Source organism: Delphinus delphis, chromosome 3, assembly GCF_949987515.2.
Source record: "Delphinus delphis chromosome 3, mDelDel1.2, whole genome shotgun sequence".
Lineage (NCBI taxonomy): Eukaryota > Metazoa > Chordata > Mammalia > Artiodactyla > Delphinidae > Delphinus > Delphinus delphis.
Genome location: NC_082685.1, coordinates 82,633,854 through 82,651,437, shown reverse-complemented (window position 1 = coordinate 82,651,437; position 17,584 = coordinate 82,633,854). Strand labels below are relative to the sequence as shown.

The 17,584-nt window shown below is 37.0% G+C and overlaps 1 protein-coding gene across 3 annotated transcripts in view; it reads left to right on the top strand.

Annotated features, from left to right (window-relative positions):
* Positions 1-5,834: 5,834 nt before the first annotated feature.
* Positions 5,835-17,584, top strand: part of WDR36 (WD repeat domain 36) — a 34,493-nt gene continuing 22,743 nt past the window's right edge. For all 3 annotated transcript variants that reach the window (XM_060009035.1, XM_060009034.1, XM_060009036.1), the window contains exons 1-10: positions 5,835-6,082; positions 7,343-7,370; positions 8,995-9,095; positions 10,537-10,654; positions 12,467-12,599; positions 14,083-14,137; positions 15,417-15,549; positions 16,101-16,276; positions 16,595-16,715; positions 17,221-17,286. In XM_060009035.1, the coding sequence (XP_059865018.1) occupies positions 5,921-6,082; positions 7,343-7,370; positions 8,995-9,095; positions 10,537-10,654; positions 12,467-12,599; positions 14,083-14,137; positions 15,417-15,549; positions 16,101-16,276; positions 16,595-16,715; positions 17,221-17,286 (1,093 nt within the window). In that variant the 5' untranslated portion in view covers positions 5,835-5,920. The remainder of the gene's footprint in view (positions 6,083-7,342; positions 7,371-8,994; positions 9,096-10,536; positions 10,655-12,466; positions 12,600-14,082; positions 14,138-15,416; positions 15,550-16,100; positions 16,277-16,594; positions 16,716-17,220; positions 17,287-17,584) is intronic.

Below are 17,584 nucleotides of genomic sequence, written 5' to 3'. Positions count from 1 at the left end.
CACACACTCATACATTTGTTCATTTATTGCTTTTTTGCTAATTTCTTGATGTGTGGCGGGCAAGCATCTGATTCACAGGAAAATTGGAAAGTAATAGTTACCCAGAGAAACAGTAGCTTAACCAGAATTACAATCCAGGGATCCAATTTGTAATAGTAAAAAATTATAAATAGCTAAATGTTGTACAATAAGACCTGATTAAATAAATTATGGTATATGAATAAATTAAAAAGCAAAAGAATGATTATCACAGAATTAGTAATGATTATTTATGATTAGGGAGAATTGGGTATGTAATGTTGAAAAGTTACTTGGGAAACTTCTAAGTTACTATCAATGTTTAATTACTTTATGTGAATGGTGATTACATGGACATTTGTTTTATTAACATTATTTGAAAATACATATGCTATGTAAGTATTAAATAATATTGTCAATATTTAGTTATATGAGTTTAATATATTTTTTGTATACTACATACTCATAATGTATATAGGATACAAAAAATACATTTTATCCAAAATATTGTTCAAACATTACCTTTTCTATGAGAATTTACCTGGCAAAGTCTTTAAAATTGTAACTCTGACACTATCTATCCCTCTCTATGCTTTTTTTCCCCCAGAACACTTATCAACATCCTTCAAAGTTATTATTTACCTCTTCTTTATTGTCTATCTCTCTTTCATAGAAGACAAACTTCATGAGGACAAGTTTTTGTATGTTTTGATTATGTGTATGTCTGAAACAAGTCTTGTATATCTGATTTGATTATGGTGATATCAGAAGCATCTAGAAGTGCCTGGCATTCATTAGATGTTGTATAAATACTTCCTGAATAAAATGTAGGTTATTTAGGTGACAGGCATTTTCAGCATGAGATCACCAAATGGAAGCATCTGTAGGTCTTTTCTTTGGAACTGTTCAGTTTTCCTGAGTTTTCCTGCAATCTTCTAGGTGTATACAGGCCTGAAGGTTGGCTTTCTGGGAGCATGGTGTGGAAGAAATTGGGAGACCCACTGGTCAGTGTGTGATGTTCACTTCATCTGCCAGTCTCAGCTGCAACGTCTTTCTGTGCCTGCTGTCCAAATCTGGATTACTTAGGGTTCACTTCTCTAGAAAATAAACTTTAGTCTCTAGAAGAGTAGAATAATAGTCTCATTATTCTTAAAGGGCTGCAAATAATTCTTAATGAGATTCAGTTATTCCTCTCCCTGGAACTTCCTTGAAGAATTCAGGGTGAATGTAATGAGATTCAGGACCATATATGACTGAGGTTTTCCATCATGCAAGACCATGTAATTTCAGCAAAGCCCTTTCTCTACTGGTGCCAGAGAGTTTGAAGCCTTGATAACAAGTACTGGAAGCACACATTCTATGATTTCATGTATTGCCAGTATCCAACAGCATCACTGTTTTCTCACCAGCCATTTCCTCAACAGTCAGTACGTTTCAAAGTGGCTTGTGGACTACTGGTATCAGAATCACTTGGGAAGCTTGTTAAATGCAGATACCTGTAGTCCACCCCTCTCCTTCTGAATCTGAATACTGGGTGGTAAGGCCTCAGTGATCCTTTCACATACTGACCACCACCAGTGACAATAATTTAGTCAGACATTCAGCCATGTATTCAGTTATTTAGAAGTCTAAACTGACCCATGAATATAGTTTTATATGGCCTTTTGAGATTTATAGCAGGATAAATTTAAAAAGGTAAGAAAGAGAACCACAAGAATCTATTATTCCTTTCAAATTTCTAGTTTTGGAGAGGTCTTTGATTGGCAGGGTATTGCTTCTGGGGAGACCATTTTTGCACTGGTGGATGCTAATTCTGTACCAGTAAGATAAGCATGGGGAATTATGCACTCACAATTCTTCTTACCAATTTTCCAGGTTGGTGGATACCTCTAATCATAATATCCTCATTTTGTGTTTATTATGTACCTAAAATCTGCTCAAATCATATTGACAACAAACCATGCTCACACTGTCCTCTAGATAATTATATCATGAAGATCCATTGCAAGTTAAGAACCTCTAACGGTAACTGCTGGTTAATTTCTTCCATTTGTTCTTTCCTTTTCTATTTTTTTTTTCCAGTTCTCTTAGTCTCTTAGTGTCAGGAAGGTCTGATAATGAATGGAGAAGAAAAGTCTCTATTACTATCAATGTAGCATAGGATATTTTTTTAAATGAGGATAAAAGAAAGACAGTGACCTTACTGTCAGCGGGCCTACATGGGTCTAGTCTCATACCAGATATTCTATTCAGGGAAAAGACCTCATGGAATATTTAGGAAAAGCTGTTACATGAAAGGCAATGTCATTTGGGAAGGTAACATTTTACAAATCATTGTGGGGCCAGGATTTCTGGCACTTGGGTCAGAAAAGTCCTCAAGAGAACAGCAGAACATTGAAGGTTATTTCTACAATATTGTCATCTGATGCTGATAGCCTGTGTGTCCTCTAATCCCAGCTCATGGCTATGGAGAACTTCAGCTTTGAGTTCCCACTATGACTGAAAAAAGAAGTAAAAGGATATTTAAAATAAAGAGAACTGCTCCAGCCTGACTATGGAAGAGGATAATGTTATGTGGATGCTTATACTGATGGCAAATCCTAAGCATAATCTTTCTAGAGAATTGACTCTTCTTTCAGGCTAAGTGCCACCATAGGCACTATCAAAGAACTGATTCAGGGCTTCCCTGGTGGCGCAGTGGTTGAGAGTCCGCCTGCCGATGCAGGGGACATGGGTTCGTGCCCCGGTCCGGGAAGATCCCACATGCCACGGAGTGGCTGGGCCCGTGAGCCATGGCTGCTGAGCCTGTGCGTCCGGAGCCTGTGCTCCGCAACGGGAGAGGCCACAACAGTGAGAGGCCCACGTACCGCAAAAAAAAAAAAAAAGGATTTACATGAAAAGAGTTGAAAAGAAACGGTTTGTTGCTAAAGAGGTTTCTCTATGCTGCCACATGTAAGTGACATTTCTCAAGAAAGCTAACTAAAACAAACATTTCCTATAGCCTCCAAACTCTAGATCAGAATTGCCATTACAAGATTTTAGTGAATTGTACATGCTTACCTGTAGAACAAATAGATCTGACATATTCAGCAAATCTCTTATTTCTACCCTGGTTAACAATACCTCAGAGCAACGTGTATTTTAGTGGTTCTGCTCAACCAGCAACAGACATGTTCGTGTACATTTTCCACCAGCGGAGGAAAAATTGGGGCAGCCAGAATGAACAACTCCCCAAGGTAGAAAGTCTTAGATTGAGAATAAGGAGTATTGATATATGGTGCCTGCTCTTTTATCACCTAACTTCACAGTTGTAGTCCTTAGTAGTTCACTCATCTGTGAAATAAGGGGGCGGACAAGCAATATCTTGAAACCTCCTTGGGTTTCTGACATGCTTCTGCCAATACGATGAAATGAACTATATGCATTTCTAAATTTGATTAGCAAGGTAAGTATAAATATACTGGTTATATATTAATGTGTAACAAATTACCCCCAAATTTAGTGGCCTAAAACAGCAATTAACATTTATTATGTTAAACAGTTGAGACTCAGGAATTCAGGAGTGGCTTAAGAGAGTGCTTCTGGCTTAGAGTCTTTCATCAAGTTGTAGTCAAGATGTCTGCATGGCTGCAGTCATCTGAAGGCTTTCCTGGGGCTGGAGAAGACGCTTTACTCACATGTCTAAGAAGGTAGTGCTGGTGGCTGGCAGGAGGCCCTCAGTTCCTTGTCATGTGAAACACTCCATAGGACTGCTTGAGTATCTTCCCAATATGGCTGTTGAGTTTCTGCAGAGCAAATGACCCAAGAAGGAGCAAGTCAAAAGCTTCAATGTGTTTTATGACCTAGCCCTGTTACAGGTCAACCCTATTCAGTGTGAGAGGGGACTACACAAGGGCGTGAATACCAGGAGGTAAGAGTCATTGATGGCATCTTGGAGGCTGGTAATCACAATACCAGTAACAAAAAAGACATGGTCTTTATTATATAAACTAATCAGAAAAGTCATATTTAACCCTTTTTTAAAAGTTAGATATGACAACACGACATAGCTATACTTTTAATTTACCTGAATATTCTGAAGTCCCAATGCATTGAATCAAATTGAAAATGATCATTTGTCAATGATCGACTACATCCACCACGTGGCTTGCAGGATCTTAGTTCCCCTACCAGGTATCGAACTCAGGCCCCCTGCAGTGGAAGCCTGGAGTCCTAACCACTGGACTGCCAGGGAATTCTCTACCTTTTCTTTTATTCTAACTTGGGACTACCATCCTTAGGGGCATCTCTAAGTAAAAAGAGCAGTAGCTAGGTCCTTCTCTCCCACTACACATTCAAACACTTTGCTGGCAGCTAAATAGCAAGAAACTCAGGGAGGCAACTGATGGGGAGAAATGTACTCTGACCAACTGCTAAAACTGGAAAACTCACAATCAGCCCATAACACGGTCCCTTTAAAAGATCACAGCAAAATAGCTAACATGCACGTCTACTGCTACCATATGACTAGATTTTCCATGACAGTTCTAATTTTTAAACTTTTGTCTTATTGTCCAGATGTAGGTCAAAGAACATAAATCTAATTGTCAGATAGGCCTACATTCAAATTGCTACACTACCATTAATTAAGTGACCCTGGACAAGTCAGGTAATCTCTGGGAACCTCAGGTTTCTTATCTAATGCGAACACACACCCATCATGTGGCCCATCATGTGATCTTGAAAATCAGATTGCTGAATGATTTCTCCCACCCTCCAGCTGCCCCTCAGTGATCTCTACTTATCCTTTTCTAAACCTTGTGCTAGTCTGGATTTTGGCACTAAATAATCTTGGAACTGAACAAATCATTTAATCCCAATGAATCAATTTCCTCATTTGTAAAACAACAATATAATTTTTGCCCTAAACACCTCACAGTGTTAATTTGAGGATTATATTAAGATAATGGGTGTTATCAAAGGCTTTGTGAACTGTAAAGTCCTGAACAGGAAACTTTTTCAATTTTCTCCCCAAACTGTCAATATAGACAGAAGTCTTTGTGATTATAAAAATTATATGTGCATTATACAAAATTTAGAGAACTCTTAATGTTTATCTAGTAATTAAAAACATTTGTACATATTTCCATGACTCACAGGTAAAAATTAATAATCCATTAATATTCCAATTTATATTTTACTTTAAACAAACTCAGTAAAAAGCAAACAAAAATATTTTTATTATGGGAAATTTTGATTTTAAAAGGAAGCAGAAGGACAGTATTATGAACTCTCACATACTCATTCCCCAGATTAAATAATTACCAATCTTATGTCATCTAAACCATGCACCTCATTTCCAATTATTTTGAAAACAAATCTCCAGATACATAATTTCATCCATAAATACATATCTCCAAAAGATAAGGACCTTTAAAAACATAATCACAATACTACTATCACATATTTAAACAATAATGTCTTAATATCATCAAATATCCACTCAGTGTTCAAATTTTCTTGGCAGTCTCATCGTTTCACACGTTTAACCTGACTCCATCTGAGTTAAGTCTTCCGTTTCCCCTTCACCCTCCTGGCCCTTGTGCTTGCTTCCCCAGTCTTTCCCCTCCCCTACGGTCCCGCTGAAAAGTGACTCGAGTGTCTTCCAGGCCCGGGAGAGCTGGGAGCACCGTTAAACTGCTGCAGGCTGTGGACGGCGGAACTGAAGTCGCGCCTCCCCTTCGAGCTCCGTAGGGAGCTCTTTTTCAAATGCACTGAGGACAGTCTCCGCTCACGCGATTGGCAGCGGGGACCGGAAGCGCTTGGGAACCCAGCAAAGGATTGTGCCACGAGACGCGCGGAGAGCCTGGGTGCGCGGTTTCCACTGGGACTGGACCCCAGAGGAAACCCCACCGCGGAAGCAATGGAGCGGAGCGCAGGAGACCGCACTGCTAGCGCCCTTTTCGCGGGGTTCCGGGCTTTGGGGCTTTTCAGCAACGACATTCCACACGTGGTGCGGTTCAGTGCGCTGAAGCGCCGATTCTGTGTGACGACGTGCGTGGGCAAAAGCTTCCACACCTATGACGTGAGTGACTTCTTTCGCCCGCTTCCCGGGAATCACCCTCCCCGGCCCCCAACTCTGTCTGTGGCAATCCCGTTCTCCTCCGTCACCTACCAAGGGCTTTCGCCACCGTATTACATCCACGTGTTGATTTAGTCCTTGAAGTCTGCTTGGGAAGAGTTTCGGAGGCAGTCTGTCTAGGGGGAGGTACTAGAGAACATTTCAGTTCAATAGCAATGTATTTGCTCTCTAAATATTTGTTGAAGTTCTCTTGAAGATGTAAATGTGATTTTAAAAACTCCCTGGCGCCACCACCTTCTTCATCAGAAAGACTTGCAAGCAATTTTGTGCAATTCGCGACAAGAGCTGGGTTAGAAATACAGGCTAAAAAACATTGGGATAACTGGAGGGGGTGCGATTAATTATGTTGTAGGGGACAGTCCACATTTGATAGCAAGCTAATTTCCCTAAACTTCCCCTGAGTAACTTTCTTAAAGTCACATAGCTGGATCAGTAACCATAAATTGGGGTCCACAAACTGCAGCCTGCAAGCCAGTTCTGCCAATAGTTTTTGTATGACCCATGACGTTTTTATTTATTTATTTTTCTGTGTATGTTTGTGTTTATTCTAATATAGCATAATCTCCAAGTAAAATTTGCATAGTAGTAGGATGCAGTATAATCAAATTTTGACGTGGGATGGAGACATCCATATACTCTTGATTAAGAAACAGATTATTTAATTCATCTTCAAGGGCTCTTTCAGTCTTACACATCTCTAGGGTATGAATTTCTCCTTATACCCCTCTGAGCTCTGTGCTTCTGAGATGAATGGTTTTGACGTTTTTAAATGATTGGGAAATAATCCAAAGAAGAATAATATTTCGTGGCATATGAAAAATTTGAAAATTACAGTCTATATCCATAAGTCAAATGTATTGGAATACAGCCATGCACGTTTGTTTTTGTGTCATATATGGCTGCTTTCGTGGTACATTATCAGTTGAGTAATTGCAACAAAAACCACACAGCATGCAAAGCGTTAAAATATTTACTACATAGCCCATGTAGAAAACTATGTGTGACACCTATCCTTCCATCTGATGAAATAGTAGAAAATATAAGCTTTCCTAATAATGAAAATTAGGGTCAGTTAAGTGTCTCTTTAAGGAAGGACAGAATAGCAAATTTATGTATGAGGTTAGATCTTAATCTTCAAATGTTAGATTATTATAGTTGTTTTTGTTAGTAAAAATTTAATCATTTCTTTTTTCTTTAAGACAGGTTCAGAAACTTAGTCTGGTTGCAGTAAGTAAGTATAGACTTTATCCTGAATTTGTGCATGTTTAGTATCTTAAAATTTTTTGTAATTTTGACATAATTTAAGACTTGCAGAACAAGGACTCCAGCGTGTATTTATAGTAAACTTACATAGCAAGAACAACAAAAAGTCCAAGACAGGATCGTGTGTTGCCTTCAGTTGTCATGTCTCTTTGGTCTTCTTTAATCTAGACTAATTCATCAGACTTTCTTTGTGTTTTACAACATTTATTTTTTGAAGAGTATAGGCTAGTTCTTTTTTAGAATATTCTTCAATTTGACTTTTTCTAATGCTTCCTGATGATTAGATTCAGGTTATGCAGTATGGCAATAATAACAGAAATGATGCTGAATTCTCAATGAACCATATCAGGAGGCACATGCTATTGGTTAGTCTTATTCCTGGCAGTGAAAACTTTGATCATTTGGTTAAGGTGACATTTATCAGGCAGCTCCATTTTAAAGTTTCACCCTTTGTAACTAATAAATGTAATAAGTGGTAAGATACATTGAGACCATGTAAGTGTCCTTTTACTCTACAAAGTTTCAACTACTGCTAGGTTTATCATTTGGTGATGATTCTTGCCTAAATCAGTTATTAGTAGGATGATTATCAGTGATTTTCTGATTCTATCATTCTATTGTAAGAAAGAGTTTTCCCTTTTTCCACATTTTGATATTTTTTTTTCCAATGGAAGAAATTTTTTTTTTTTGAAAACTCTTTAATAGAATAAAGAGCTTGCCAGGGCTGAGAGATTCTAGTTTCACCATCAAATATGATCTTTGTAAGAGAAACAGAGCTATAAAGAATCCAGTGTACATGTCTGATAAACTTACATTTTTAAAATTATAGAAGGCAGTAGAAGGGCACTAAAACCTAAGTCAAATACTAAAGCGAAGGGTAAACCAATAAAAATAGTATTTTGGAAATGAAATCCCAAAGCAGAATATCAGCATGAAAGATACTTAAAGCGATTCTCTATATTTTAAGCCCAAAATAGGAAATAAAAAGAAAAGGCCAGTGTGACCATGGTAGTGAGAGAGGAATCAAGAAATCCTATCATAAGAAATGGCTAGAGGTGATAGGCATATTTATCTTGGAGAAGACTGAGTGGAAACCATATTATTCACTTGAAAGGTCAGCATGTAGAATATCATATGGAGGTTTTTTTAGGTTACTCTAAAGGGTAGAGTTAGAGTTCTAGGTTTTGATTTACTTTTAAAATTTTCCTGCAGTTATTAGGAACTTGATGTTCCTGAAGGCATTCACATGAAGGCTAGGTGACCATCTGCCAGAGTTTTGTGTATTTAGTGAGGATTTTTTTTTTTTTTCCAAATAACCTCAAAAGCTTCTTCTCGTTTCTTTAGGATTACATTTTTATGTCTGCAAATACCAGACATTAATTCTCTAGGGAAGGTCAAGGTGATGTCATATTTTTAGTGTGATAGTTACTATTAGATGTCTAAAATAACATTGAAATCTAAATTTTATACTCTGATTCTCATACATACATATTTTTAAATTATAGTTAGGAAAAATGTTATACATATACTTGAGGTTTCTATTTGTTCCAAGATCTTAAAAATCCTTACTTCTTATATTTCCTTTTTCCTAGGTAACTCCCTTCCACAGGATATCTGTTGTATGGCAGCTGATGGGAGGCTAGTCTTTGCTGCTTATGGGAATGTTTTCTCTGCCTTTGCCCGTAATAAAGAGGTTTGTATCACTGAACTATTTTAATTTGTTTGTCTTTTGCAGTCAGTAGTTGATTGTCATGGTAGTTGAGGGAACTTTAATGTTGTTATTCTTCATCTGGGACACTGGACATTTTTTTTTTTTAATGTATATTCACTTTTCTGGAGGAAGAGAAAGTTGATTTCATCAAATTCTCAAAATTAGTTAAAACTGGTGCTTTAGTTCAGTTTTCTTTGCCAAGGATCAATGTTAGAATTATTTGCACAGCTTGTAAAACATTATTGTGACCAGCCACGTCCTGTCTCTGGAGTTTTCTACTTTGTTTATTTGGTTGGGGTAGGATTTAGTTAAGAGTAGTTTGAAAATGTTTTCCTAAGAGATTCCTATTTGCACTACTGCTTTATGTGGATTGACTTTTTCATTATGAACAACACAGCCCATGACTCATTTTCTAAGAACCGAGTGCTTGTTTCCTATAAAGAGAAAGCTAGATTCTCTGTTTTCTCTACTAAGGAAGGATCTTTTCTTGTTAATTTACTCATTCATTTCTAAGTTTGTCCTGGAACAACTGACTTGAGAGGTGACCTGGCTCTAGTGGTCCAGAATGAAAAGGGAAAGTGGCCATGGGGATTCCTAGATAGCCAAGTGATAGAATCACTGTGCTTTTCAAAGTTTAACTTGGACTGATGATGTTTGTTCCCAACATTTTCCATCATCACTACCTACGGCGAGGAAGGCAACTTACCTGTACAGTTCTTTAATGGGAGTTGTTTTGACTTTCAGAGAGTCAGGAAAAGTGTCTTTTTTTTTTTGCAAAATATTGATTGCAATTTGTAGTTTTCCCTGGGAGATAAACATAGAAAGTAGGGGTAGAAAGGTATCAGAGACTATCAACTGTAGGAAGCGGTTACCATCCCTAGGGCCAAAGGGACAAGGAGAAGAAATAGTGTTTCTGGAGCCTGGTGGGAACTGAAACCGTGGGGGAGGGGACTGTAGTTATTGAGGATGCAGCTGCTGCTGTAAGGTAAGGGTGTCTGTGTCAAGACAGAAAGCTATATGGAAGGAGTATCCTATATCTCTCTCCTTTGTCTCATGTGGAAGCCAGCTGGTGATGGCTGTAGAGGTCAGCCTTCTAGAACATACCATCAGCACGGAATTGCGCTGATTGGATGGGGTGAGGGACCCAGCTGTGTGCATGCTTCCTAAGCTCGGTTGAGAAGCTGAGCCTCAGAGATCTCATTTCTGTGTTCCTAGTTCATGTTTCCTTATTGGACTGGCTGGGGGAGCAGGTAAAAATGCCTGATTCCTTGCTATTTGTTAATCTAACCTTGGGTAGTCAAAAGTTGGACCACATTTCTTAACATGAGCATCTTCAGGATTAGCTTGTTTTTTGGATAATATGAATAATAATACATGAGGAATGAATAATAATATGAAATTCCTTTGAACTTTGACATTGTAGGTAGTACATACCTTTAAGGGTCATAAGGCAGAAATCCATCTTTTGCAACCCTTTGGGGATCACGTTATTTCTGTTGATACTGACGGTATTCTTATTATTTGGCACATATATTCAGAAGGTAAGAACCAATTTATTGCTTTATCTTGGGGTAGTATGTGTGTAGCTAAAATTAAGTATCTAGGCAAGCATAACTTCTATATCAAAGGAGTAAAGCAGTAAAAAAAATTTTAAGAATCTTTAACACATGTAAGGAAAAAGGTTCTAAGTAAAAAATGGGTAAGTATCAATAATTTTAGTCAGCTAGTTGAGCTAACTTTTTATAACCTGCTTAATGTGTTTTTCTGAACTAAGACTAGTTCAGTATTAGTATAGCAGTTCTCCAAGATTAATGACATGTTATATTATTTTCTCTGTGGGGTGAATTTTGGTGTATGTTCACATCTGAGTAATACTTGGTTTGTATTTTCAACTTTCAGTAAGTGAAATTATAATAGTAAACTTGAAGATCCAGTAATCTGAAGGAAAATATACATCCTTTTTCTAAGAATATGAGTCAGTGTCCTTTAACTGTGATATTCTTAAACAATGTCACTGAGCTATGTTTATAGGACCATGTTATCTTCAAAGGTTAGGAACTTATCACCAGAATATCCCCAGCTTTCTTCATGTAAAAGACTGTGGGGTCTCTCATGAATTAAAGCTTTTAAGTTTTTTAATCTGTTACATTTTTAGCTTTTGTTATCTCTTGATTAACTCGTTTTTTGATGTAATGTGTTTATTTTTAGTAAAAATCCTAGAAAGATTGCCCTCCTGGGAGTCATTCCATGTTCTTGTTCAGATTAGTCACTGTTTGTTTTGTCTTTGCTCAGATGGAGGGAACAGAATTCCAAAAGTAGTACCTGTGCAGATGGATGTTAAAAGGCCTTTTATAAAATTAGAGAACCTGATTCTTAGAGTTCAGTAGGCTTTCTGTTGATCCTTATGTCCAGCTTTTTGTTGCTGTTGCTGCAGCACAGTGTCTTCAGGGAGCTGTTTGTGGTGATCTTAAGTAAAACTGTTAGTTACGAACAGAGGCAAGAATCTTTTAAAATAGTATTTAAGTAAAATTTGTGTAATTCTCACCTGTTAATCTATTCTCCTTAAACTGGGGTACACATACCCCTGGGAGTGTGTAGCAACCAGATAGTATGTGAAACTAAAGATTAAAAGAAATGTACCTTCTCTGATATTCAAATTTATTAGGAAATTTAGTGAAAAATTGTTTTCATCGTGGATGAACTGTGAGGTAGAAAAGAAAATTCACACATAGGAATTTTAAACATACGTGGCATTTCAAAAAATGTTTTGATCTTGCAGCGAGAAACAGCTGGCTGTGCCATTCTCTACTCCACGGGGCTATAGGGTCTTCTCCTCTGCTAGAGGTTCTCCTGTGAAAATGTGAGAAGCACTGCTCCTTTCACTGAAGTTTGCCTCTGACTTTTACATGTTTGAGGAGCCAGTCAAGCTCTCTAGATATTTGGTCCTTCACTCCCTAGAATAGCTCAGCTCAGTGCACGCGCTTCACTTGGAACATTTGCTGCCTCTTGATCAAATTATAAAAATACTAAGTCTGATCCCTCGCGTCATTTTTTTTTTTTGAACCCTTGTTTTCATTCCTGTAAACCAATTTGTCAGTGAAATTTTAAACAGTATTGATATTAGAACTTTTAGAAAATTCTTGACAGTCAAAGTTAAATTTGCAAGTTGACCCTCATCACATTTGTTTAATTTCTCAGGGAATGTTTATAGGTTAGCATATGTCTTTGATTTATATTAGTACATAAATCTTTGATATGGTAGATTTTAAGTGCTAAATATATGGGTATATGAAAAATATTTTAAACTATTTTATTAAAAAGTTACATATTGTTTATAACTTTTACTTTCATAGAAGAATACCTGCAGTTGTCTTTTGATAAATCAGTATTTAAAATTTCTGCAATTTTGCATCCGAGTACCTATTTGAATAAAATACTTCTTGGCAGTGAACAAGGAAGCCTCCAGTTGTGGAATGTAAAATCCAAGTAAGCACAATATTTAGAACATAAGTGATTCTTACCTAATCCTCATCACTACTCCCTGATGCGCACTTAAGTCTCTCAATTCTCCTTGCCTTTATATGTTTATTTGGAGAGCTTTCAGTAAATATACCTGTTTTTGGAGTTATACTCACGGCATCACATATGTGAAAGCTTGGATATGGTCTTGGAACATGGTAGGCAGCTTCATAAATCCTTGTTGAAAAGTATATACTAACGGCCTTAGTCACTGTAAAGAATTCATAAAGCTGTAAAGAAGGCTCTAGTACACAGGATCAGAAGATAATTATGAGATTATCGCTGGGAAGCTTTTAGTTCTCAGTAAACTAAGAAAGGTAAGATGGCAAAGCAAATCAGTGTTAATTTAGTGCTAGCATTTAGGAATGGTTTTTAGGGTAAAAGTACATTGATCATCAACCACAGACATGACGGATATCTACTTAATATTATTGGTATAGCTTGGGGTCTAGATAAATGATTTTAGATACCTCTGCCTGTTATTTGAACGTTTATCCAGAGAAAAAAATGGCAGCTCACTTTTCTTTGTATAGCATTAAAAGGGCAAACAAAAATATTTGACCATCCAAATTGTTCTTTCCAAAGCCCTTATAAATTCGAAAAGGGAAATAAGATTTTCAGAGGTTTAATGTTTATCCTAGTTCTAATTCAGTGTTTCTGTTCAATTTAATAAATATCATTGACTACCTACTCTGCACTAGGCTGAGGGATAATGACTGAAATATTCTGTGCCCTAAGGTTATCTCTTTAGGTTCTTTATGTGATGTTTACACTCTTTATTGTACATTAAGTATCCCTTGGATAATCACTGAGTGATCTAATCTGTGCCCCTTAAAAAATTTAACATATGCTTAAGTACTTTGTCATTATAACAATTTCATATATCTCTGCTCTATGGATTCTTTATCATTTATGGCTTGATTCTGAAATTTAAAGCAGCGTCAGTATTGTCGTGTAACAGTCATGTAACATACAAGGAGTATTGTAATTATAATATATTCCCTTTTGTGATATGTTTCTAGGAACACGTTGCAGTGAAAAATGAGATCTGCCAATATTCTAAGATTTTATTTTAAATTGTATCTGTCATATAACATGGTTACTCATGTATTTTTTTTCTTTCTATTTAATTTCTTAAAGATGTTGCATAGTAGAGTAGTTCTTAGCAGCTTAGGATCTGGAGTTGGTCTCTCTGGGCTCTGTCAATTTTAGCCATGTGATCTTAGCTTGATTTTTTTCACATAATTAAGTTTCTTAGTTTCTTTATCTGGAATATGGTGGTATCTACCTCATGGAATTGTTTTAATATATATACTTAGAATAGTGTGGGGCAGAGTAAGAACTTAATAAATATCACCTGTTATTATTTCATTTTTTAATATGTAGTTGACTTTGTTTTTCTCCCCCCCCCCCCCAAAAAAATAGCTTTCAACTATTTTTCTTGTTGTAGTAAACTTCTGTATACATTTGCGGGATGGAAAGTTGGAGTGACAGCGCTTCAGCAGGTTAGTCTTTTTCTGTTATGTCAAAGAAGAAATGAAGCTCATAGTAGTAGCATCTTTCATTTTCAGGGGCCAACCATATTTTTGGACCTAAAGACAAAATAATATATAGACTAGTGTATCTTTACAAATAACACCATAAAAAATAGTGTTTTGGAAATGTAATTGAAAACAGCGCCTTTGTCTATAAATGTTTGTGGAAACCTTTTTGCCTGGAATTAGGCTCTAAATCTGTGGTTGCTATGGAACCATGTTTACCACTCATTTTGTAAGCATGTAGTCCAGTGCCTTGTAAAGAGCGGAGATGAGTTTTTCAGTGAAGCAAGGGAGATTTTAGGTCATTCGGAAAAATTTGTCAGGATGTTGAGATCTGTAGCTTGAGATAATTGGGGCCCAAATCTTAATAATTCATTAAATGCTTGACTTTTCCAGAAATAACTGCTTTTTGTTTTTATGAGTCTATAGGACATGTATGAATGAATGACTGTATGTCTGCAGAGAATCTTATATCTATTTTGGACACATATACAGCTATGTACCCTTGTCTTTCTAAATATCAGTTGCTTATACCTGCCCAGTTTATATACATTCCTTTATTCTCTCACACTACCGTCAGCCTTACTCTGCTTTTACCTACCCAGAAGACCCCAAAGGTATCAGATGATTAGGTCCTTTGAGGGCAAGACATCATACTTGTTTTAGTATACCCAGCTTCTACACAGGGTCTCATGCGTAGTAGTTACTTGATGGCAAATTAATAACATGTTAGCCTGATTCCATTTTGTAATGGTATTAGACATTGATCTTGTGTGCTAAAATAAAGAAATTTATGGAGTCTGTATGTAAGACCATTTATAAAATGAAGATTATAGGGCTTCCCTGGTGGCGCAGTGGTTGAGAGTCCGCCTGCTGATGCAGGGGACACGGGTTCGTGCCCCGGTCCGGGAAGATCCCACATGCCGCGGAGCAGCAAGGCCCGTGAGCCATGGCCGCTGAGCCTGTGCATCCGGAGCCTGTGCTCCACAACAGGAGAGGCCACAACAGTGAGAGGCCCACGTACCGCAAAAAAAAAAACAAAAAAACAGAAGATTATAATCATAGACTATTAGATTAGATATTCCATTATTTCTTTTGATAACACATAAGTAATGATGTACTCATCGTATTATTAAAGCTATTAATAATTTGATAACACATAAGTAATGATGTAATCATCAGTATTATTAAAGCTATTAATTTAATTTGATTAAGAAAATAAAAAGTTGAGTAATTTAATTTTCAGGCACCAGCTGTGGATGTTGTTGCTGTTGGTCTTATGTCGGGTCAGATTATCATTCACAACATTAAGTTTGATGAAACATTAATGAAGTTTCGTCAAGACTGGGGACCTATTACTTCGATTTCATTTCGCACAGGTAACTTAACTTTTTTTTTTTTTTAATTTATTTTTGGCTGTGGTGGGTCTTCGTTGCTGTGCAAGGGCTTTCTCTGGTTGCGGCGAATGGGGGATACTCTTCGCGGAGGTGCGAGGGCTTCTCATTGCGGTGGCTTCTCTTATTGCAGAGCACGGGCTCAGTAGTTATGGCGCACGGTCTTAGTTGCTCTGCGGCATGTGGGATCTTCCCGGACCAGGGCTTAAACCCGTGTCCCCTGCGTTGGCAGGTGGATTCTTAACCACTGTGCCACCAGGGAAGTCCTTAATTTATTGATTGATGAAAATTAAGAACACTTGAAATGCATTAGTTTGAAGCTCATAGAGATTTTCTTAATATTTTCTTATAATTTAATCTAATAGAAATGAATGAAATACTGGAATATAAAGAGCCAAAGGAATATTGATAGATTATTGGTGTATAGTCTTTTTTTAAACTTTATATTTATGGATTAAAAGGATGGAGAGAGAAATTCTTAAGTTTAATTGTTTTAAGTTGCATGTTTTTCTTTATGTATTCTATTTTAACAACAGATGGTCATCCAGTAATGGCAGCTGGAAGCCCATGTGGCCATATTGGACTCTGGGATCTAGAAGACAAAAAGTTAATCAATCAAATGAGAAATGCACATTCTACAGCAATTGCCGGACTGACATTTCTCCATAGAGAACCACTTCTTGTCACAAATGGTGCTGACAATGCTCTCAGGGTACTATGATTCTTATCTTTCTTGGCTCATGTGTCCTACCCTTTGGTTATTATAAGCCTGCTGTACTGTATCAGCCTGGAACCTAGCAGATGAAGGGAATATGGGATAAGATATTGATACAGATGAAATAGAACGCATAGCAGGTTACATGATTTTAGTAAAGTGAGAGAGTTACAGCTTAGCTTTTCCCCAGCCCCCACTCCAGGGTCAGTGGTCTGCACGCAATACCCAGTGCCACATTTGTATAGGAGATGATTTGACTGCTTGCGGATCACTTAAAACATTGTGGAAGAACCTTACTTTTTTATTTCTTGGCAGATATGGATATTTGATGGTCCCACAGGTGAAGGCCGGCTTTTGAGATTCAGAATGGGACATAGTGCTCCTCTTACCAAAATAAGATATTATGGACAAAACGGACAACAAATTCTTAGCGCAAGTGAGTTTCTGCTTTGTGCATTAATTTATTTCAGCAAGTAATGAGAGCAGAGTGTTTAATATTTATTAGGTATTTAATATTTATTTGGTATTTACACAGTTTTAGATTCAAATGCCCCTTTGAGTGACTTGGAAATCTGGGTAAAATGAGGTGATTGTTTTTGAATACTTCAGGGAACACTGTAGCTGCTATTACTTTTATTTGGAGTGTCATTCTATTTACTAATCCTCAGAGACAGAAAGGGCAAATTCCAGAAATGTGGCCCTTGCCTATACAGATAATCTACTGGCAGTTATTAGCACCTCAGTTTATCCTTTGTTCTTACTAAATGGCATTCTGTGTGCAGTTGAATATGATAAATTAGGTAGTTGCAATCAGCTCGCCTTTTAAAGTGCTGCAAACTAACTTCAAGCTTTCTGTAGAATCTAATATTATAAGAGCTGTGATTTAAATGGTCCATTGTTTCAATGAAGCTTGATTAGGCATTTTCTCTGTATATCAACAGGTCAGGATGGAACTCTTCAGTCATTTTCCACAATACATGAAAAATTTAACAAGAGCTTGGGACATGGTACGTCATTTGCAAGATGGAAAAAAACTGTTGGTCACACACAAAAAATCATTTCAAGATTCTGTAAGATAATCAGAGGAGGTTTCATTGATAATTTCCTCTTTCTTCAGATGAAATAAAAATCCTTTGTATGAAAGAGTAGTAGTAAGATACTTAAGATCGATGTTGCTATGGAAGTGATTGAGGTGCTACTGTAAGGTTATTGAAGAGTTAGATATCTTAGGTGGTAAAAAACATCTTAAGTGGTAAAAACATACTGCTGCCACCGAAAAGACATTAACGATCTAACTTGAGCCAT